The following is a 24,191-nucleotide window of genomic DNA, read 5'->3' as shown; positions in this document are numbered from 1 at the left end:
TGCGCCACCCAGGCGCCCCCTATTTTCCTTTTCAAAGAAGAAAGGTTTCAATACAAGTGGGACAAAGTAGGACATAGAATTCTTTCACACCATTAAGGCCTGCTTTCAACCATTCAGAAAGACATGCTTGGTTTACATGTATCACACCTCTGATTTTAGGTCAAATATATTTTGCTGGAGGAAAGGGTCTAGATGACCCAGTGTTCTTACCCTAACTTCAGTCGTTAAGAATACAAAGTGGCTAATCTGATATGGTCAGGTTTAGGAGGCTTCTTCCCTTGTTCTCCCTTACAAAACAGGCAATTCTCCCCAAGTCATTTGAAGATGCACTTCCCTTTTTCCTCATTACAACATACAGAATGCTACACATTTAAAAACCAATATGGGGACATCTGGGTGGCATGGTCGGTTAAATGTTCCACTCTTGGGGCACCTAGGTGACTCAGTTGGTTAAGTGTCTGACTTCAGCTCAGGTCATGACCTCACAGTTCATGATTTCGAGCCCCATGTCAGGCTCCATGCTGACATCTCAGAGCCTGGAGCCTGCTTCAGATTCTTTGTCTCCCTCTCTCTGCCCCTCCCCTGCTTGCACTCTCTCTCTTTCTCAAAAATAAATAAACATTTAAAAAATTAAAAAAAAAATAGTGTTCCATTCTTGATTTCAGTTTAGGTCATGATCTCACTGTTTGTGAGTTCGAGCCCCAAACAGGGCTCTGCACTGACAGTGCGGAGACTGCTTGGAATTCTCTCTCTCCCTTTCTCTGCCTCTCCCCTGCTTGCTTGCTCGCTCTCTCTCAAAATAAATAAATAGACAAAACAAAACAAAACAGTATGATTCAAGGTCCTATGGAATACCTCTCTGCTTTGAGACCCTGGCCAGAATTTAAAGGGCATATAATAACCATCTATATGTATTCTCTGTAATCTGGAGAGGGCAAAAATACGGTGATAGGTTCAATGTGACCCAAAAAACTCTAGAACTCAGGAATTTCAAGTTTGGAGATAAACTCAAAGTTCCAGCAGGAATGGCTATACCAGGAGATGAAAGTACCAGTCTGACGATCTTACACACTTAAAATGTATTTTGCTGAATAAATAAATAACTACCATTTACAGTCTTTGCTACTATGAGGCACTGTGCTAAATACTTTATATGTATTATCTCTCAGTATCCTGTAGTATAATGTATTATTATCATACCCATTCCATAGATGAGACAACTGAGGCTGAGGAAAGGTTACTGGACCAAAATCATATAGATTTAAGCGCAAGAGCCAGGGTTTGCAAACCTTTTTCTTAACCATTATCTGTACCTTATCTGTACATATTCTGTAAACCATTATCTGTACATAACACAGAGACCCATCTCTGTCTCTTCTTGCCTTTCCTGACAAGAATAATAAAATCAGAACATGGACTGCTGTGCCTAGGAAGCAGGAATTAGAACAACTTCTAGAGTCTGTCAGTTAAACCAAATAATCATGACTTTACTATTTACGACACAGTCTATCTAAGGAAAAAGGAAGAAAGAGGGGATATTGAACACTATGCAAGAGAACTATGTTACACATACTACCCATTCAACCCACAAACACATCCTTGTGAAATATTACTCTCATTTTACAGATAAGTTTCAGGAAGATTAAGTAACCTGTCCAAAATGACATAGATAATAAGTGGCAGAAGCCCTTCTAGTCTAATTTTAAAGTATTACATTTAGTTAAGTGAGGATTTTCATACGTTTACTGAAAAAATCCTAATAGCATTCAGGATTTCTGTTCCAGTTGTATCACTTTGCAATATGATAGTTACTCTTCACTAACACTAGAATCCTCATTTGAAAACCTAGGCAGTTTTGTCAATAAGGCAACTTTGTAGTCATTTAGTCTTTAAAATACTTGTTAGTGCACAACAATTCATTAATATTTCAATACCCAATATAATTGGCTATGTCTAGGAGTATGGAACCTGATAATATTCTGTTTATATGTCTACTCTCAAGAGTGGTGTATTTTTTAAAAAATATTTATTTTTGAGAGAGAGAAAGAGAGGAAGAGAGAGAGGGAGACACAGAATGTGAGGCAGGCTCCAAGGTGTCAGCACGGAGCCTGATGCAAGGCTTGAACTCATGAACTGTGAGATCATTACCTGAGACGAAGTCAGATGTAACCAGCTGAGCCACCCAGGCGCCCGAAGAGTGATGAATTTCAAACATGGTTTTACAATCACTTTAGAATGTTTCCTTCATATAGAATCTTCCACAGAAGCCCAATATATAAAATAGATAAAAACGGAAGCTTTTCTGGAGAAGCTAGTGAGGGGCCCAGGGCTTATTTGGCTTTCCCACTGTTCCTTAGGCTTCTCTTACAAATATTCTCCCCTGAACTAGTTCCTCTAACAAGTAAGGCCTTCTGCCTTGATTGAGCTTTCACAAATTGTCTATCCTGAATACAGTGTACAACTCCTCTATTTTCATTGAGTAAGACATAGGCTCTTCCTCAAAGAATTATTCATGGAATTATGCACAGTGAACAGAAGCCTAGCACATGTTTTAGTAACACACTCTTCCCCAGTTCAGATACCAACCAATCTGATGTCCTTTTCAGGACTGTCATACATGGAGTCATTCATTCATATGTAAACACCAAATTCATCATTAGACTTACTCAAATGCTATCATTTTAATACAATTCAAGTGCCCACACTGCTAAAAAACTAAGCATTTGGAAACATAGTATAAAGAATTAAATAGGGGTATCTGAGTAGCTCAGTTGGTTAAGCTTCTATCTCTTGGTTTCAGCTCAGGTCATGATCTTATGGTTATGAGATTGAACCCTGCATAGGGCCCTGTGCACACAGCATGGATCCTGCTTGGGATTCTCTCTCTCTCTCTCCCTCTCTCTCTGCCCCTCCCCTGCTTGTGCACGCTCTCTCGCTTGCTCTGTCTCAAAATAAATAAACATTAAAAAAGTAAAGAATTTTACTTAAAGAAAAATCTTTAAGTTGTCAACAGGATACTTACGAAAGTTACTAACTCACCATCTTAGTTTCTCAAGTATAAAAATCACTTGCCTTGTGAAGCAAGAAGAACCACAAGTTGTAATGCACAAAGGGGACAAAAGTATTATTGGAATAAAAAGTTATTTTAAGGACCCGCCCCTTTTCACTGAGCAGAAAATAAACACACCTTTGCCAAGATGCGTGTTGATAGACATGTATCTTGCAGTTCCAGTTAAACTTTTGTGCTCCCTATAAGGTATGTGTTTTTTGGTTTCAGGGTCAATGTATTCCTTGGCCAGTCCAAAGTCTATAATGTGTATAACATGTTCTTTCTTGTTGCCTTGTCGGCCAATCAGGAAATTCTCTGGCTTCACATCTCGGTAAATGAGATTCTTTGAGTGCACATATTCCATTCGAGAAAGCTAAAAGAGAATACACAATGATGAAAATACTCTAAAGAAGTTTACTGGGAAAAAAACAAACAAACATCCAAACATTTTCTTTTATCAGCCCAAAGGTTTTAACTACTGAAATGAAAGTAAAACTCATTTCTTCTTCACCACCCAGTCACTTCACGCTTGTAAACCAGAAAAAATTCGGATACAAATACATACATAACAAGTATCAAGTTAAATGAAAGTGAGACAGCCAGTTCAGCTCATAATGTTACAATTTGTAAATGATGAATAGAATTAGGTGTTTTTATGCTACGTCAGAAAGCACACATTTGAGAGGCTCGAAGTATCCCCAGCCAGGATTATCACAATACGTCGGCAACCTCTGAAGACAGGTGCCACTGTCACATTCACCTTCTGCCCACACCTTTGTATCTTCAGTCAGGCAGGCCTCCCCAACCTAATACTTTCTGCTGCAAAAACATGGGAAGTGAGGTCCAGAGAAGTAAAGATTGCATTGATTTTACAGAGCTAATCAGCAGCAGAGGTAGAAGAGCAGTTTTTATGTGAAATTAAATATAGCCCCAAATAATAACCATAAAATTATTTCAAATTTCATTGTTTTATTTCTATCTACAGCATACAAAGGGAAGCCGAGGCATCTTAAGTTTGGACTCAAAAGCCAAGGTCAATTTTCTAACATTTCCAAGCTTTTACTGTAAAGTGGGTGAGACCACCACCATTTGAGACCAATAAAAGATGCATGAGCATCCTTCCTCTGAGAGGCTGACAGACTTCTCAAGGGAACTGTCTTAACTGTTTCTTGAACTGGCACTGCTGTGTAATTTGGCTGGAGCTGAGGGAGCTGTCTCTTCAGCTCTGCCAGTCTCTGTAACAACCGGAGGCCAGAGAGCTAAGGCAGGTTCTTGGTCACACGATTTTGGAATCTGATTGTTAGGGCAGTGGGTTATGTGGCCAATCCCTTCCTGGCTGCAAGGGTGAGGGGAGAGGACAAACTTTACAGCCATATGTTTAAAACCTATAAATAAAACATCAAGGAAATTACTTGCATTTGTACAATTTCACCTAATCATCCTCTTTCTCCCCAAACTAAATTATATGCTTCCACTTCAGTTGAGGGCAGGGTGTTGCTCCAAGGTGCAAATTCTTAAAATAGAGCGAACATTAGATGCAGTATGTCTTCTCTAGGTTAACCCTTTTGGCCCAGCCTGCTTCCTAGAATGCCATCAAACCTCTGAGTGTGCACTCAATATGTGTCACGACATCTGGGAGAGCCCTAAAGGGGACACAGGAATGCAGCTGGGGGACCCACCTATCCTTTTGCAGAACAGCAACGCCAACTTACCAACTGGATGGCTATCATTAACACAGTCTTCAAAGTAAAAGTTCGGTCACAGAGGTCAAACAAGTCCTCCAAGCTAGGGCCAAGGAGCTCCAGCACCATGGCGTTGTATTTTCCACATGGACCAAAGTAATACACCTGTGGAAGACCTTCACCTGCAAGCAGAGGAGAAATAGGGTGTAGAGTGGGGGACACAAAACCCAAAATGTGAGATAGCTGCATCAGCACTGGGTAGATATAAAGAAAGTACAATTTGTGAGATTACCATTTTCTCTCATAGTCACTCCTGGAGAACCTAAACTGAGCACAGCAGCTTCAAAGCGAACTAGTAACACGTAGGAAAGGTGAGTCATCACCTAATAGCCTCAAACAAGCAGCTATTTAATACCAGAGTGAAAAAGGTATTCCCACTGCTACGGAAGACAGCGAACGGTCCCTGATCCATTACTGGATCAGAGCATAAACTATTCTTCCCCAAGGAGGCCCAAAAGTACACTAGCACAGAAGGTTAAAAGACAGTTCACTGAGCTCACAGGCCAGCCTAATAGGCCTTGTTGCATTAGCTGTTTTCATCTGCGCTCCCTATGCTAACTGCCTAAGCCACGTGGAGCTGTTTGCAACTGCTACCCCAAGGAGAACTCAGACTGAAAGGTTGAGGTCACAGAGGGTACAGCCTGGCTCTCTTCTCACAGGGAGTCTCTGTAGTTTCCTGTTTTCTATCAGCTGGGGCAAAGTCAACAGACAGCATTTGGTTACTGGTAAGTAATTCTGAAAGGAAAAGGAAAAATAAAAGACAAGGCTGGGCTTTCCCTAGATTTGAAATTCATAGCTCTAAGATGCTAAAATCTAGACACTTTCTCACCTAAGTGTCAACTTGTGAATGAATTTCTCCCTTAGAGCATATTGTAAATATGAGGCATTCAGTAAACATGTGCTAAATGGCACCATGTGAACAGTGGATATGAATGAGACTACAGAACATTTTTAAAAAATCTGGTCTCATAGAGCAGAAACACTTTCATCTCACACATTTATGTATACCATGTTCTGCAGCTATATATGCTACAGATTACTACTTGCTTCTGCCTACAAGTTTTTTTTTTTTTTTTTAAGTTCATTTATTTATTTTGAGAGAGAGAGCAGAAGCAAGGAAGGGGCAGAAAGAAGGAGAGACAGAATCCCAAGCAGACTCCGTGCCACCCCGATGCGGGGCTCGAACTCACAAAGTGTGAGATCATGACCTAAGCTGAGATCAAGAGTCAGACGCTTAACCGACTGGGCCACCCAAGCGCCCCTACAAGTTCTTTAGACAACAAAATCTCTCCTTCTCCTCATTCTTTTTATATGTATAGATAACAGATAAGCAGAGGTGATTCTACCTGCTATAATCTGAATGTTTGTGTCTCCTCATCATCCTTAAACTCATATGTTGAAAACCTAATGCCCAATGTGATGGTTTTAAGAGGTGGGCCTTTGGGAAGTGATTAGATCATGAGGGCAGAACTCTTATGAATGAGATTAGTGCCCTTGTAAAAGAGACTGTAGAGAGTTCCCTAGCCCCTTCCACCATGTGAGGACACAGCACAAAGTCTGAAGAGGGTCTCCGCCAAAACCTGACCATGATGGCAACCTGATCTTGGACTTCTAGTCTCTGGAACTGTGAGAAATAAATTTCTGAGTTTATAAGCCACTCAGTCTACTGGTATTTTGTTACAGCAGCCCAAATAGACTAAGACAATATCTACTATTTAAACCTTTAACCCAAGATGCCCATCCTTGTCCCCAGGATAAATCTTGTCTATCTGGAGTTGGTGTGTTTCGTTGCTATGATATGTGTTTAACTGTTTCATGTGCTACTGGAGTCTACCTTGTTCCTCTAGGTACTAAGAAACTTGAGTGTTTTAGGATGCTCATCCCCAGCTTGTATCACCTAATACAGCATACTCTGCTCCTGTCAGCTCCATAAATATCCACTGAATTGTCCTTGTGGTTGTTTTGATTCTATCTCCAAAAGAAAACAGATTTAATTTAAAGTGTCTTTTATCTCCCTGTTGTTCTGAACTCATTCTTCACTTTCTTTAAAATATACAAAACCTAACAGCTGTTCCTAATGAGTCCTGCTGAAAAATCCAAAGCAGAACACCATCGTAGAGAATTACTGCTTTTACTAATCAGACATATGGTAGATGGTAGTTTGGGGATCTTTCAAATTTAAATGCTATATAATAGTTTCTGATGTCACTAAAATTTGATTTTCCTAATATAAATATTATATTCTTTTTTTAAAAAGTAGTACATTCTTCAAAACAGCTGTGGCAGATCTGTTAGTTACCTGTCTAGTATCCATTCTCTTCTTCTTCATAACAAAACTTCTAATTACTGCAAATAGCCACCTGCCTGGTTGTAACTTTCTAGCTTCCTTTGATAACAACTATAACTAGTGAGACAGAATCAGAAATTGTTGGATGAGGTAGTTCTAGAAAAGCTCTTCCATGGGAGCTGACTCAAGTTGGAGGTATGCCCCGCTTTGATGATGGCTTAGGCTCCAGAAGCCATCTAGAACCATCAGACACCTTGTGGATATCAGACAGTGGCAAGAATGAGTGGAACAAAAAAGAAAAAAAAAAAAAGTGAGTCCCTAATGGCTGTGAAGTAACCAATGTTGGACTTCCCTGCCCTTTTTTAATCCAAAAGAAAAATCAATCTCTATCTTCAGTAAACTGTTATTTGGACCTTTTTTCATGGTCAAATCTAATCGTAATTAATAAACATATTATTCTTTTAGTTGGATAAATTGCAAATCTGGGCACAAAATCCTCCTTCTGAAGTATAAGTAAACTAAAAGTAAGGTCTGCTTAGATATATAATACTGACATAATTCCCTAGGCTTGCTTCCAATACTTAAAGATCAGTTTAAATGAGACAAATGATCATCTTGTTCTTGACAATCTTTAGTAATAAATCCAGGCATCTCTTGTCAGAAATTTCCATGTTTACAAAGAAGTCACAAAAGCATTCTGGGTGATGTTTGTAATTTCTACCTATGAGTTCTATCACTCATAACTCCACCCATAAGGAATTTACTCCTACTCCTACAAAGATGTGAGGCATTCCTGTTGGCTGCATTATTGCTCCTTGTATGAAATACCCTGAGACCTCACCATATCTTGGGGCAGGCTTTGAATGCTCAGGACAATTTTAGATTATTAAGTAGCTTTGAAGTTTTCTCAAAGATGGGACTAATCTAAGATGCTACTGGAGAAAAGGTTCAAATCAGTCTTCGATCTAGTATTTGGTTCTGCTACCAACCCTGAAAATTCCTTCATGTCTCTGCTTTTTCATCTGTAAAGAGGAGAGGTTTGGACTAGTTTCCTCTTAAAACTAAAATTCTGACAATAGCTAGGATTTCCTTCTAGCTACCTTCCAGGTTTCTCTTTGTAAAGTCACAGAACCTATATGAATGAAAGCGTGGCTCCAGGTTATACAGAATATATGTGGTTCAAATTACAAAGTAAGTTGGGAGTGGTAGTCAACCAGAAGTGTGTCTATTAGAAACAGCACCAAAATTTTTAAAAACAGATGCAGTGACATCACTTCAAAACTACTAAACCAGAACTTTTGGTAGCAAATGTAAGCACAGTTCCGCAAATGATTCTGAAGTGCCACCTCAGCTGGAAAGAGGGTTACTGGAGGGGTTATGGGAGGCGGGATGGGCTTAACTGGTAAGGGGAATTAAGGAATCTACTCCTGAAATCATTGTTGCACTATATGCTAACTAATTTGGATATAAACTAAAAAAAAAAAAAAAAAAAAGCATTGCTATGTGTTATGATCAATATATTATGAGGACTCAGAAAACAGACAGTCTCTTTCAGAAGTTCTTTCACATCAGAACATCTGGACTCAGTATCTTTTGACTGGAATCATTTTAAGGCTATTTAAAAGACTTGCCTGTTTAGTTTCTTAGGTATTACAGAAAATGTGCCAAATGGAAAAGTCTCTTTGGGAGACATAGCCATAATTTATTAGAACTATCTGTACAGGAAGATGCCCACGCAAGTTCCATTCTGTTCCTAGTTTTTCACATGACTGCCCATAAAGTGGCCAATGTTGGTGGTAAAAGATACAGACATAAGCCCACTTTGAAAGTCTGTGTCTTTGGTCAAAGATTAGCACACAGTAATGACTTATCCTGGGCTGCATTTAAATCAATCTATCTATCTATCTATCTATCTATCTATCTATCTATCTATCTAAAATTATATGAGAGAATGTGAGCAGGGGCGAAGCTGAAGGAGAGGGAGAGAATCTTAAGCAAGTTCCATGCTCAGCATGGAGCCTGACATGGGGCTTGATCCCACAATTCTGGTATCATAACCTGAACTGAAATCTAGAGTTAGACGCTCACCAACTGAGCCAGCCAGGCACCCCTCCTGGGCTGCATTTAAATAAGAAATTCTATATATTCTATTTCACTCTTCTGCAGAGCCATGTCGAATCCACTGCTTACGAAATTTTTAATCAATCAATATTATACTGTGAAGTCCTTTAATAAGATAGGGGATGAGGACACAGCCTTAAATGCAACAAAAGCTATACGTGTGGTAAAACGGTACTTACTAGAAGTAATGATGAGGTAATGGGAGTGAAGTGAGAGAGGTGGGCAAGGCAGCTATGCACTGAATTCTTTGATTCATGGTATTTCAGAAACTAAGGTAGTTTTATAACTTCTCACCTGCTCTGGAAATAAATCACTAATAAGATCTCCCTCCTAAATTGGTCAACTACATAAAAGCCCAGGAATTAAAGAAGTAAATCCTGAATACCCTTCTTCTGAGAAATTTCTAATAGGTTTCATTATATGTCCTTTAGCCACAGGTTACACCCCTCTCTCTTTTTTTAATGTGTATTCATTTTTGAGAGAGAGCACATGTGCCCGCACAAGTGGGAGAGGGACAGAGAGGGGGCAGACAGAGGTTCTGAAGCAGGCTCTGTGCTGACAGCACAGAGTCCGATGTGGGGCTCAAACTCACAAACCGTGAGATCATGACCTGAGCCAAAGTCGGATGCTTAACCAACTGAGCCCCCAGGTGCTCCCCCAGGTTACATCTCTTATAAACCAAAAGTGCAAGGTTATATATACCCTGCACTTGTTATCTTGTGTATTTTCGCAGGGTACTATGAAACAGCTTTCCCATCCATCAATAACATATTCTTATAAATCCTGCCAGACATGAGGCTCATACATACATCAAGTGGTACAGAACAGGAAGTGGGGTGGACACTACAGCTAATTTTCAGTCTGTCATAAATTTAACTTGGGTTAAACATACCAAATCAAGGATAATGGCTTCTTTATCATCCAAGCTGTTACCTAAAAATATTCCATAAAACATTATGAACAGTAACTACTCTAAGTAGAGATATTTTTAAATGCACCTCAGGCTGAGAACTGAAATAGAACCACCCTGAAGCTTTTGGTAATTTGATCACATTATTGCTTAATAATTAGCCTTTGATTCTTTTTGAAAAACTAAATTACCTAGCTATGAAGCAAGTTCAAATAAATCTCATACCTACATTAATATCTGGATGTAAAAAATAACACCTTAATATTTCTTTAAAAGATAAGTATATGTTGGGGATGACTGTCTTCTGAAGTTAGGGCCAGTGAAAACCTTTAAGGGCATAATGACTTTGGCAATTCCCTTCTTTTGTTTATACAGTTTTATTTTTAATATTTAAAGAAAATAGGACAACTCTTCTTCAAAACTTAACTGTCCCGTGGTAGTGCCTTCCAGCACAACTACTGAATGTTCCTTAGTGTCTCTGAGCCATCAAGGAATTACTATTCATACAGGGAATTACTGCATATGGGGAACGATCATCAGGATTAATGATAATATTAAACAAGTCCACTTAACAAGAAAGCAGAAAGAATAGGCAGATAAACAGGATGATATTCCATAGTTAGAAGTGAACAGGGAAAATAAAAGCATAGCCTTTAAAACTGAGAAAATAACTCTAGAAAAGCAATGCATTACAAAGATATGAAACAATACATGTATTTCTTTTTTTTTCCATTTCTCAGACTCTGAAAAATGCCTCTTTATAATATGAACCAGTACACATATGACATCTACTCAAAATGCTGGCTTAATAAAAAAACAAACAAACCCAGCTAGACCCAGAATTAAGGAATCAGAATTACTTTGTCCTATAATGAGAAATGTTTTACAATCATCTTGTTCACAGGCCTCTTGGGAACTTGACTATTGTTGGATATATGCTGCTAACATGAGATCAATTTGTATGCTGGGGAAGAGAAAGTGAGGAAAGGCAAGAGCAGACGAATAGTCTCACATTTCCGAGCCACAAAAAATTGAACTTTTAGAGTTTTTCTACCATATACACACAATTACCAAGGCCTTGAGCCACAAAGCATATTCAGAGTTTTATTTATCCAAAGGAGCCAGGAAAGAAAGCCTAAGGTAGGAGAAAAGATTTCTTCTCTATTAGTATCTGAGATAAAAACAATTTAAAAATGTGTTAGGTAGGGGTGGGAGATCTCTTCTCCTTCCAAAAAGACTAATTCAGCTCAGAACTGGTAAAAATTTATGACTGGGTGGCTCAGTTAAGCATCTGACTTCGGCTCCGGTCATGATCCTGTGGTTCATGGGTTCGAGTCCTGTGTTAGGCTCTGTGCTGACAGCTTGGTGCCTGAAGCCTGCTCCGGATTCTGTGTCTCTCTCTGCCTTTCCCTCGCTTGTGTGCTGTCTCTGTCTCTGTCTCTCTTTCAAAAATAAGTATATAAACATTAAAAAAAAAAATTTTTTTTTTAATTTACGGAATAAAAACCTAGTCCCTGAAAAATCTCTGCTCTCTTTAGTACTGCATGCATTCACAGTTTCTGTGCTTTAGTTATAGAGATAGAATATCTATTGAGTTTCAAAAGCTAAAAAGAGATACACAATTCTTAACACACACCTGAACAACAATAATAAAATGTCAAGAAAGTTCTAGCAAGCACTTAAAAGGAATGAAAGAAAAAAATGAGGTCACTCAAAGAACAGTGAACTCCTTGACAATCCTGCCCCACTCCCATTATACTTTCTTTGTCCATGTGTCTGTCTTCCCTACTAACAGAAGACTGAAGGCAGTGACTATTATGTGTTAATTATATTTGTATGTCAGTGTCTAGCATGGGTCCAAGCGCCTGGTAGATAAGGTCAGGATAAGTACTAAATAAATAAGTAACAATTCAATGAAATGTCACTGAGAATCTGGAATGCACAACACCTACTTCAAAATGCTAAAACACACATATGTAAAGCAAAATAACTTAATCAGATTTTAAATGTGCGGTACATGCTAACACAGGTGATACTAATGAGTAGTTCTTGTTTGAATTTCACAGGAATGATGTTTAAAAAATGTTCTGTTGGGCAAGTCGCTACTATGAAGATTCCACGTAACTCAGAGTTGTAATATTTCTACATTGACTTTCTTCTGTGTCTATTTTTCCATGATGGTTCTACACAGTCATCTGTAGTTTTACCTTGCTGTTCCACATGCAGGTGAACTATGTGGAACTATTCATTTTAGTTAACAGTACCAAAAGCTACACAGAAACAAATGTAAATTTCTTCCCCTCTCTCAAAAAAGCAACTGCCCATCCAAATAGACCAAATGACCAACAAGATTAGTCATCTGAGTCGTCTAATGTGCAAAGGCAGTCTGAGGACATCTTCCTACCCTTTTCTTCTCTCTCCTTTTATATATAGAGACAAATTCTTAACTTTGTTCCAGGCTAACCTGGAATTCCATGGTCTTTTCTTTACATAAGTAGCCCTTTTCCATTTCACTTGGACCTCACAGTCGTCCTGTGAAGAAAACAAGAAAATACTAATAAACTCCATTTTACATATGAGATAGACACCCTGAGAGATGCTGTATGATCTGTCCTACATACGAGGGTACCCAGGTAATACAACCAGATCTCTCAACTCCAGATTCACCACTCTCTTCTTCCATTAAGCTGACTATATTCTCTGCCTCTGTTCTTCTTCCCTTTCATTCATGTGGTGGCCGAAGTTATTTTCTGTATTTCCTATCCTATTTCTTCCAAACCACATGCCTTTTTGGTTAACATTTAGTTTTTCTAGCAATTCTCTGTCACTCTTCTAGGATATAAATCCCCTGCTGTATTACACAAGCAGCTTCATCTGTCCTATTCATTCCCTGGGTTCCCATTATTTTTATATCAGCTCCATGAATACTATCTTTTCAGCTTTCCTATCATATGTCCATCTCTCCGCAGTTCTTGAGCCTTGTCAATTCCAGTCACCAGTCCAGAATAAGGGTCACTTGGGGCATTATTTCTTAAATTATAAAAGTTAATATATACACATTTAAAAAATCAAATATAATAACAAACCAAAAGCAGTACAGAAATATATGAAGAAAAAGTATTCACATACATAACAGACACATAATTAAGAATACTTTTCTGCGACTTCACTTTTAATTTAATCTTATATAGTAGACATTTTTTCTCGTCACCTCATGGATACACCTCATTTATTTATTTATTTTTATTTATTTTTAAGTTTATTTTTGACAGAGACAGAGAGCGAGCATGAGCTGGGGAGGGGCAGAGAGAGAGAGGGAGACACAGAATCCGAAGCAGGCTCCAGGCTGTCAGCACAGAGCCTGATGCGGGGCTCGAACTCACAAACCGTGAGATCATCACCTGGGCCGAAGTCGGACGCTTAACCGAATGAGCCACCCAGGCGCCCCTATACCTCATTTATTTTAATAGCTACATAGTATCTGACCCTATGATATATCATATTTGCTTAAGTTTTCCTGCAGATGGACATTTCGGTTGTATATTATTTGTTATTAGAAATAGATATGATAGTGAACAGCTATTGCTTTTGCCTGGCCTGCATCCTCTTCCTCTAATAACATTTTACTGTTCTGGTGGGAAAGCACCATTTCTTTGATGTTATTTCATGTGGTTAAAGCAAGGTCAAGTCCTTTCCCATTGCCACCCCAAGGATATGACTCAAGCCAGGTTAATCAGAGTATTCTATTCCCCTGCCAGGAGGAATTGGGTCAAGGATGTGTGGTTGCTGGCACCTGGGTGGCTCAGTCGGTTAAGTGTCCGACCGGCTCAGGACACGACCTCAGTTTGTGATTTCGAGCCCCATTTTGGGCTCTGTGCTGACAGCTCAGAGCCTGGAGCCTGCTTGGGATTCTGTGTCTCCCTCTCTCTCTCTGCCCACCCCCCACTTGCACTCTGTTTCTCTCTCTCTCAAAAATAAATAAACACTAAAAAAAAATTAAATAATAAAAAAAAAAAAGGATGTGTGGTTGACCCATGTCAGTACAGAGTCAACTCTAGGACTTTCGTGGAACTATAGAGAAGGAGGAACAATTCCTCCTCACCCCCTCCCTCACTGCTAAACTGGAAGGAGCTTAGCCTGAATGAAGCTGCCAGAGACTACCAAATGAAAATAGGGACTACCTATCTGAAACTCAAACACAGAAAAAGCAGAGCTGAGAGAAATGGAGACAGATAAATATGTCACATAAGCTGAAGCCAAGGACAGTGTTGGTCCTAAATCTGGCTGGCCTGCAGTGAGAATATTGCTGGATCTGTGAGCCAAGAAATTCTTCCCCTCTCCTCGCCCTCCCAAGTAAGCCTGAACTCTATCATCTGAAAATGAAAGAGTCTACACAAATATGCAGATAATATGGCAAAAAGCTTTGTGCCTACATTTTTGGGCATGACTGCAAACGTATCTTGAGGGTAAATTCCTTCAAGAGAATATGCTGAGTCAAGAGGCATGTGTATTTTACATTTCATTATATACTGCCAAATTGCCAGAGGTCTAAATCCTCGTTGGTCCCTCGTGTGTCTCTAGTCCTGGACCTACTTTCAATGTAAGTCATATTACTTAAAATTCTAGGCCCATGGAGAATTTAAAAATGCTTTCAGAACCTTCCTTGATCTATTATTTCCAAAGCCCCAGCTCGAGGTTATCCTCTCTCTTATATTTAGCCATAATGTGTCTGAAGGCAACTTTAAGCTTTGTATCCAAATTACCACTGATATTTCCAAGTCAAGAGACTTTCCTACCCCATTATTTGTTCCATGCTACCATTATAAAATTTCCCTCAAAGCATACCTCTATCACAAGTTTATGAAGTGTTTTTATACAGGTTCTCCCATTTAATCCTAACAATTAGTACATATAGGTATTACTATTCCCATTTTATAGGTAAGGTAACTGATCTGAAATGACTTGCTCAGGTCATGTAATGAGTGGTGCAGCCAAACCTAAACCCCCAACTTCTGCCTCTAAGTCTTAGGCTCTTTTACTCTACTACAGGTACGCATCTGAGCTCTAAGTTCACAGACATCTAAAGTGGCAGTAACTTCTACCTAGTCGCATTTCTTGGAAAGGAGATTAACCCATTTTGTAAAGATTCAATCAAAGATTGCCTATATATGAACCTAATGGACAATCACAAAATACTAATGGTGTTGATACCTTATGAATTCAAGTAATAAAGAAAGAGTAATGTTTCCCTTATAAAAGCCCAGGTAAGGTTACATTAAGAGTGCATAAGTGCAGGGGTGTCTGGGTGGCTCAGCTGGTTAAACCTCCGACTTCGGCTCAGATTATGATCTCACAGTTCATGAGTTTGAGCCCTGCGTCGGGTTCTGTGCTGACAGCTCAGAGCCTGGAGCTTGCTTCGGATTCTGTGTTTCCCTCTCTCTCTGTTCCTCTCCTGCTCACACACACTCTTTCTCTCTCTCTCAAAAATAAAGATTAAAAAAAATTTTTTTTAAGTGCATAGTCTTTTCCTAATAAAACAACTAAGGAGTCAATCTTTAAAAGAAGCCTATTAATAATTTAATACATCATTTAGGAATTCAGAAGGCAGCTTGGCATACACTTAGAATAACACAGAAAGTATAAAAAACAGATAAGCATTTGTTTTCATTAACCTTGGGCCCATGTAACAAATTGTTCCCAGAAGTTCTCTGATTAAAAAAACAAAACACACTAAGGCACACAGTCTAATCATAGCACAGAAGCAGAGTGCCCCCTACTACTGAACTCTCTTAATATTGTAATACCATTCCTTAAGTATCAAAATAGCCCTGGGAGAGTAAAGAACCAAGTGTTACCCTCACTTTCTGAATGGAAGCATAGAGGTTAAGTGGCTTGCCACAGAACAACCAGTCAATGGAACAGATGCTACAGCCTGCCATTCTTTTTTCATTTGAGCCTTCACCCAAATATGTCTCCAGTAAGAACAGATGTGACCTGATGGAACATTCAAGATGACCTTATAATTCTGGTCACTGAGGAGGCATGCAGACTTACAAGGAAGAAAAGTGAACTCATTTTTCTTGCTGATTTTCAGCTAGTCTGAGGAATAAGTGCCATAATGTTCCTTCTAGTTTCAAATTCAATTAAGTTCAAAGAGTCTGGTGGTCAGTCTGTGCATTCATCAAATAGTACATGTGAGAACAGAGTGCTAGGGGAACAGTAAAGAGGGGCATCTAACCTTGACTGAATGGGATGGGAAAGGCTTCACAGAGCAGGGGCCGTGGGCTGAGTCTTGATGGTTAAGAGCCGATTAGGCTGGAGTGGAGAGAATGAATCGTACAGGCTAAGGGAGCATATAGGTAGCTAAAAGCAAAGAGGCAAAAAGCTCTCTGAAATGAGAAAAACTAAGACTATTTTTCTCTCTCCCATAGCTTATTTTTCTCTTTTTAAATATTTACTTTTGAGAGAGAGGGAGACAGAGGGAGACACAGAATCCGAAGCAGGCTCCAGGCTCTCAGTTGCCAGCACAGAGCCTGACACGGGGCTCAAACTCACAGACTGTGAGATCATGACCTGAGCCAAAGTCTGACGCTCAACCAAGTGAGCCACTCAGGCACCCCCACAGTTTTTTTAAATTCTGAACCACCAGTTGGTTTAACAAATGTCCTTAAAAATTATGGCAGAGGTCATTTATAAAGTTGAAAAGGCAGAGATAGCTGAGTAAATAAAAAGATCATAGGAATAAAGGAAAAATAAGGATTTTATCTAAATATTATATACCTATATTACCTTAGTACATCTTTAATAATAGTCTCACAGGAAGTATTTTAAGTATACACTAGGAACACACCATTGCATTATAGAGCACGAACAGAAATACAATGCAAGCCATGAATGAGAAACATGAATTTGATTTTAAATTTTGTAGAAGCCATGTTTAAAGAGGTGGAAAAAAAGAATTAGGTGGAATTAAGTTTAATAATATATTTTATTTAAGTCACATCCAAAATATCAACACTTCAACATATAATCAATTTAAAAATCACTGTGGTATTTTACATTCTTGGCGGGGGAAGGGGGGGACTAAATCTTTGAAATTCAGTGTACATTTTATACTTCCAGCATATTCGATTACCTGTAAGTGCTAATTCAGGTGCTTCATAGGCACATGTGGCTAGTGGCTCAGCTCTGTAAGGAGTTTTGAGAGATATAAGTGAGGTTGGTTTAGGTACAGAAGAAATGGTGCAGAAAAGACGTTCGATACTTAGAAATCTGCATCACCCCACACAAGGAGGCTTCTTTACTTCTGAAGCCTACAACTCTCTCCTTTCTCTCAACTCTTCAGAATAGCTGTTTCTGCTCGAGTGTTCTCACTTTTAGAAAATAGTTAAGGGCAGTGCCTACTCTTGTTCACCACTGTATCCCCAGGGCTTAGCTTAGAATAGTACTTATCCCAAGTGGGATGCTCACTGAATACTTCTTTAATAAATGCACGAACAGACACATAGCTGCCTCTGGGCTTTAGCTTATTTTGTACTTGGAAGCCTTTCCTTACTCTTGTATTTGAACATGTCCAAGTAAATCATACCTCTTTTTGAAAGTTCAGCCCCTAGCTACCACCCTTTCTATACAGCCTTCCCTGTTTCCCATAATTAGTAGCCATTTCTCCCTTCAGAATTTCTGTATCATTTTATCTGTAGTCCCTTAAAAAAACCCTAACATTCCACTGTTTTTGTTTGCATTATAATTATTCTTATACATTGGTGAGCTCCTTGACAGTTACACAACAATACCTCATGATAAACATACTGGAAGCTCAACAAACATTACATATTCTTTTCCTCTAGTTTCTTGAAGGGCAGAGACCATACGACCCATAACTCTATGGCCCTCAAATCTCTCAGTATAGTGCTCTGGACACAGCTGATGCTCAGCTTCATCTCCTTGCATTATGACTACAGTAATTATTAGTACAAGATTGCTATAGGCTGGTAAGAATGATGAATTAAACCAAATGAACTATAAAGAAAGAGGAAAATGTAGGGAAAAATTAAAACTGTGTCAGACTGTTGAAAGCACAAAAGAGTACAGAGCTGACAAACTCTTCTTTTAAATGGGAAGAATATAAATTACTTGCTTATGAGTTGTTCAAAGATGACAAATACAATTGGTCACAAACGTTAAAAAAATTTTTGTGTTGGTTTTTGTCTTAAGCATTTTTTTTTAAATTTTTTTTTTCAACGTTTATTTATTTTTGGGACAGAGAGAGACAGAGCATGAATTGGGGAGGGGCAGAGAGAGAGGGAGACACAGAATCGGAAACAGGCTCCAGGCTCTGAGCCATCAGCCCAGAGCCCGACGCGGGGCTCGAACTCACGGACCGCGAGATCGTGACCTGGCTGAAGTCGGACGCTCAACCGACTGCGCCACCTAGGCGCCCCAACTTAAGCATGTTTTATAGGTAAGTTATATTCTACAAATACTAACGGGCTTAGTTAGCAATTGGATTACTATTTTGAAAGGAGATACAAGGACTTATCTTTTGTAGCCTATTATTGGAACTTAAAAAAAATATTCTCTTTCACCAATGACACTGACAGACACTGGAAAGGAATTTAAGGTTTCTTAAAAAAATTTTTCAAGTTCACTTATTTTTGAAAGAGAGTGAGAGAGTGAGCAGGGGAGGGGCAGAGAGAGAGGGAGACACAGAATCCAAAGCAGGCTCCGGGCTCTGTGCTGACAGCTCAGAGCCCAATGCAGGGCTCGAACTCATGAACCCCAAGGTCATGGCCTAAGCCAAAGTCGGAAGCTTAACTGACTGTCACCCAAGTGACCCCAGAATTTGTTAAGTTTTAATCCAAGACAGTAAATACATGCTTCCACCTTCTTGTAACTCAAAGGAATAATTCACGTCAGTGATTCATCTCTTTCATTCCATAGTATTCCACAGCTTTGAGGATGTTATGAAATGTTACTTTTCTTCTTAATTGTTAAACTTGACAAATTGTGAATTAGGAGGGGATGGTGCCTGAGGGCTGTGGCCAATCCTGTGATGGTCACCAAGCATACTCTAGCCCTTAGTTTGGGCTGAAACTTCTCCTGCCTGTGTCCTCCTTAAAAAAGCATTCTCTATGGGCAATCACTAAGCCATTCTTAACAACTGAAGAATGGCTGTGAGGATACTGAAGGAAGAGAAACATTCAGGTACATAGCAAAAGAGGTATGAATCAAGATAGAAAAGTAAAGTATGAGCTAGAACTGAAGGAGAAAATGGCATCAGAAACTTCAGGTTCTGGGTCGATTTATAAGCAAGCTTCTACTGACTGATCAACTTTTCCCCAACCTTCACCCGTATAAGCACTGTATCAATTTTCTGCAGCTAATCACAATTCTCCAGATCATTCCACTTACATATAAGTTACTTGGGTCTATTTTTGGAAACTTGCCTTCTATTTTTTCATCAAGTTCCTTCTATTTTTTCAAGTTCCTTAAAAGAAGACAAAATCTAAGTAACAAGTTCTGTCTTCAGACTGAACAAGTATCTCTAGCAGTTCTGCATTTTGTAAAACAACGCACCAAAAGGTGTTAGTACTTTGTGTTGCTGTGAGGTGTGTGCAGGCCAATTTCTATAATAAACTCATAAGATTCTGTTTGCAATTAAAGAGATTACTGGCACAAGTCTTCACCAGTAAAATGTTTAAAATCAAAGCCCCCCCCCACCCCCAACCAGGAGGGAGTGGGACAAATTTTATATACATAATTAAAGGTAATTACTCAAAATGCTTCATATGATTTAGAGCTATTTTAGAGTTTTAAGGGGGCAAAGAAGGGCTACATGGGGTTTGACTCTAACAGATAAGCAAGTGTCTTACAGCATTACATATAAACTTTTCTGCTTTTATTTCACTATACCACAGGGCACACTGTTAGCCATAATATGAGAAACATCCCAATTCTCTAAACTATGGAAAACACACACAAAGGATATACAATGATTGAATTTATCCTAGTCCAGAAGTGTACCAAATGCTGTGCTTCAGAAATAACAGTTCCCTTTGTTCAGCTAACTAGTGAGGTTAGTTAATACAGGTTTAGGTTAGGATCCTTAGGAGAATGAATGAACATTCATAGAACTATCACTACTAAATTAGCTCCATTAAAGACTAGCAATTATTAGTACTAAGGATGTGAATTACACCCTTCATAGCCCAGTACATGAAAACAACCCTTTCTATTTTTTCTTCATAAAATTAAGCATTAGCCACAGATTGGACTTGTACTGTAACATCAATGAAAGTATTTAAATGTCCTTTTAAAGTGTTTTCTAGACAGTGTGCATAGATTTGGAAACACACACTCATGCACATACACATACACACTTTTAAAGGAAAAGATGAAGACCACACCACACGTTTCCTTGTCTAAAGATCATTCCATATACTGTAAAATGAAGATGCTTTCCATGTACCCATCTCAGGTTCTTGCTGCTGAGTCACCAACTCAAGGACATTTTTATATTTAGGTTCTGCTCCCTCAGAGAACAACAGTGGCACTGGGGTCACTCCTTCTGCAAAGTATATTCAGAGGTTTAGATATTTTCAAACATCCCCCTCACCTTTTACTCAATGGATAGGACTTTACCTTTTTTTGTTTGTTTTTAATAAGAGGCTCCGCTACTGCCCTAATGTTAACTTATTTCAAATAAGTGAAATGCTCATGCTGAAAGGAGCCACTCGTGTTGAAAAGAGCAAGTCCTTAAGTTTGGCAGATGTGGCTTTATATTTCAATTTATCATCCCAGACTTCCTCAGAGTATAAGAAGGTCTGCCTCTGATAATAAAGGCCCAAAGCAGGTTTCCCTCCTAGCATTACTTTTTCAGTAAGAGTATGGTAAGTACAATAAACATAGGCACAATGAACTGGGAAAGAGGCAGTTCTCTTTTTGGAATATGCATTACCCTATACCAGGACGATACACAGTTGCTGTGTTCACACTCTACTTTGAGAATCTCAAGATGCTGAAATGTCCTAAGGCAAAATGTTTTGCATTTTAAGCAAGTGTTAAATGAAGAGAAAGAAAAATATGGTCAGTAAACTCATCCTTCTCTTGTCACACGATCAACTGTTTTTTTTCCCAGTTCTTAAGCCACATTCTTAGAGAACCTGCGCTCTGTGGAATGGTGAATTCTACATGATTCCGTACCCACTGAATAAGGTACCTAGGCCCGAACTGGAAAGCCTTTCCAAGCTGAGTCAGCTGGTCTCTTTCCTAGGAACTTGTAATTGGGACACAGGTCTGCAGTCCATCTCTGCTGGCGCTTAAATCAACAGGGGCTATGTGAAAGGCCTTTTTCCACCACATGTAAGGAGAAGCAGAGAAAGCTGGTAATGTGGAGAAAAGAAGAGGGCTAATAAACAATGAGGCAAGACAGTTTATGAACCTAAGCAGAAGAGTCAAATAAAGCATTAAGAGTCTGGAAAAGGTGAACAGAAAGCCAGAGACAGAGTAGTTTGTCTTGGTTTCTAGAGGCTTTCCAGAGCTTTGTACCAATCCCTAGTGAGATCTGTATAATATTTCCTTCCTATTCCAAGACACATCCCTGTGATCTTCCAGTAAGATTTCCTTTTGGATCTAAGCTATTCAGAATAGATTCTGTTAATGGTAATCAAAACAGTGTTGACCAATACACACACATAACTGTTCATTTTCCTTATGATGGTTAAAGAGGAGGAAGATGAGCAGTTATGTGTGTGTACATGACGCTACACTTTGCTTTAGGGAGCGAAGAAATAAAAAAGACACAGACTCTGCCCTTAGGGAACTTACAGGTAGAAAACAGAGACGTAAACTGCTAGCATAGTTACCAGATCAAGCCTTTCATAAAAATTAGTATAATGAAGAAAGAGTAGATGTGGAATGGCCTAAGAACCAAATTTATTTACTCAAACTTAACGATATATATATTTGGTCGAAGTTTGAGGAATTAAAAACTACCATAAAATCTTTTGCAGATGTATACTTTACTAGATAAACTATGTACCATTGTATATATTATATAACCATACTCTGCAATACATATTTACTGACTATGATCATATATACAAATCCAGTTGGACTATTATTCTATGGGCAATATAAGGGATTTTTCAAGGCTAACTTTGATCGTATGTGATTTTCACTTGTGTGCTATCTTTAGCTCCTAACCTTACATGTGACTTTGTACTTAACAGTTGGCTTCCATAGAAAAACAATCACCCTCGAAATCCTAGCATTTTAAATAAGATACCTAGAAACTGGTAGTTAGATGTGATCTGTGACAGCTGGTGGCAATCTAGTTATTTGACTATTAGGCAATCCTAGCAGCCAAGTGAACTGAACTATGGTGTTCTAAGAAATAACTTAGAATTTTGAACAAAGCCTATAGCCTCAAATTAGGTACCAAGTCCCCATTATGACAGTGCCTCCATACAGGAAATTAAAAATAAACTAGCACAAAAATGAGCCCTCGCCAATCTATTTTCTAACATGTTTTATTATCTTTCTAGAACTATTTTCAATACTTTCAGTAATGCATTTATTTAAAAAAATTTTTTTAATAAATTTTATTTTTTAAAAAATTTCAGGGCACCTGGGTGGCTCAGTTGGTAGAGTGGCCAATTCTTGATTTCAGCTCAGGTCATGATCCCAAGGGTTGTGGGATAGAGCCCCATATCAAGCTCTGCTGAGCATGGAGCCTGCTTAAGATTCTCTCTCTCCCTCTGCCCCCTCCCCTGCTTGCACCATCTAAAATTTAAAAAAATTTTTTTTAATTAATTTATTATTAAGTAATCTCTACACCAACATAGGGCTGGAAATCACAACCCCGAGGTCAAGAGTCTCATGCTGTACCAACAGACCCCACCAGACACCCTGCCATTATTTTTCAATCACAATATTCAACTTGATGTTGAACTCATTTCACCCTTCTGGTACCTCATCTCTTAAATCTGTATTAAATAATAAAGCTAATAAATGAAATAAGTCAGTCAGAGAAAGACAAATGCCACACGATTTCACTCAAATGTGGAATTTAAGGAACAAAACAAATGAACAAAGTAAAAAAGGGGACAAACCAAAAAAACAGATTCTTAACTCTAGAGAACAGAAGGTTACCAGAGGAACGGTTACCAGAGGAGAGGTTGGGGGTGGGGAAGAAGATGGGTGAAACAGGTGAAGGGGATTAAGAGTACACTTACCATGATGAGCATTGAGTAATGTATAGAATTGCTGAGTCACTACATTGTACCCTTGAAAATAATATAACACTGTAGGCTAACTATCCTGGAATTAAAAAAAAAAAAAAAAAAGCCTAAAAGAAACAGCACTGTTTGAAATTTATTCCTTTCCATTTGATAAACAGAATCATCTATAAATCACAAACATTTTAATGAAAAATATATACATTAAAAAAAACAAGGAAATATACAAAATAATAGCTGTGAATAGAGACTCACCACGGTGGTGACCAAAACTTCAATCTTTCTTTTATATATTTTTCTAAACCTTCAGTGATATTAGTTTTCTCCAGAATTTACAAAAATAATTTTTTAAGTGAAAAACTTCTTGTTACCTTTGGGCAAACTGCACATAGATAATTGCAAATTTATCCTCTAACGCTACTCTCCTTTTTAGGTAGCAGAGTTAAGAGATCTAGGCTGTGTTTTCTGAACTATAACTGTTAAGAGTGGAAGCCAAGCAAAACGTTGATGAGGTATGACTACCAGTTCAATGTGATTGTATCCAAATCATTCTCTAGCTGCTAATGGGCTATTGTGGTCTTCAGACTTGCAATGCTATAGCCACTATACTGATGAGAACCACACACAATTCCTACCTTTCATGGGCTTCAATTCTAAAACTTTCACCATGGAGTTAGTTCTTGGATACTCTGTTTGTAGGTAGTAATGAATATAAATGTCTCTGATTGTATAGCAAATCCTTGCGGAAATAATTTTGGGGACTTCATTCTAATATCTTCAGTTATTCATTCATATCTCTATTCTGCTTGCTTAATACAGTTAATAATTACTATCACAAGCAAAT

The 24,191-nt window shown here is 38.6% G+C and overlaps 1 protein-coding gene across 4 annotated transcripts in view; it reads right to left on the bottom strand.

The window, feature by feature from the left end:
* CSNK1G1 (casein kinase 1 gamma 1) overlaps positions 1-24,191 on the bottom strand; it is a 165,479-nt gene that overhangs the window by 44,485 nt on the left and 96,803 nt on the right. For all 4 annotated transcript variants that reach the window (XM_047074966.1, XM_047074965.1, XM_047074967.1 and 1 more), the window contains exons 5-6: positions 4,762-4,913; positions 3,188-3,422 (exon numbers count right to left, since the gene is read on the bottom strand). In XM_047074966.1, coding sequence (XP_046930922.1) covers positions 3,188-3,422; positions 4,762-4,913 — 387 coding nt within the window. The remainder of the gene's footprint in view (positions 1-3,187; positions 3,423-4,761; positions 4,914-24,191) is intronic.

The sequence above is a fragment of the Lynx rufus genome, unplaced genomic scaffold (genome assembly GCF_022079265.1).
Source record: "Lynx rufus isolate CCGP_SWC_20201006 ecotype Redwood Valley unplaced genomic scaffold, mLynRuf1.p SCAF_13, whole genome shotgun sequence".
In the NCBI taxonomy this organism is placed as follows: domain Eukaryota; kingdom Metazoa; phylum Chordata; class Mammalia; order Carnivora; family Felidae; genus Lynx; species Lynx rufus.
This window is presented reverse-complemented; position numbering and strand designations above follow the sequence as displayed.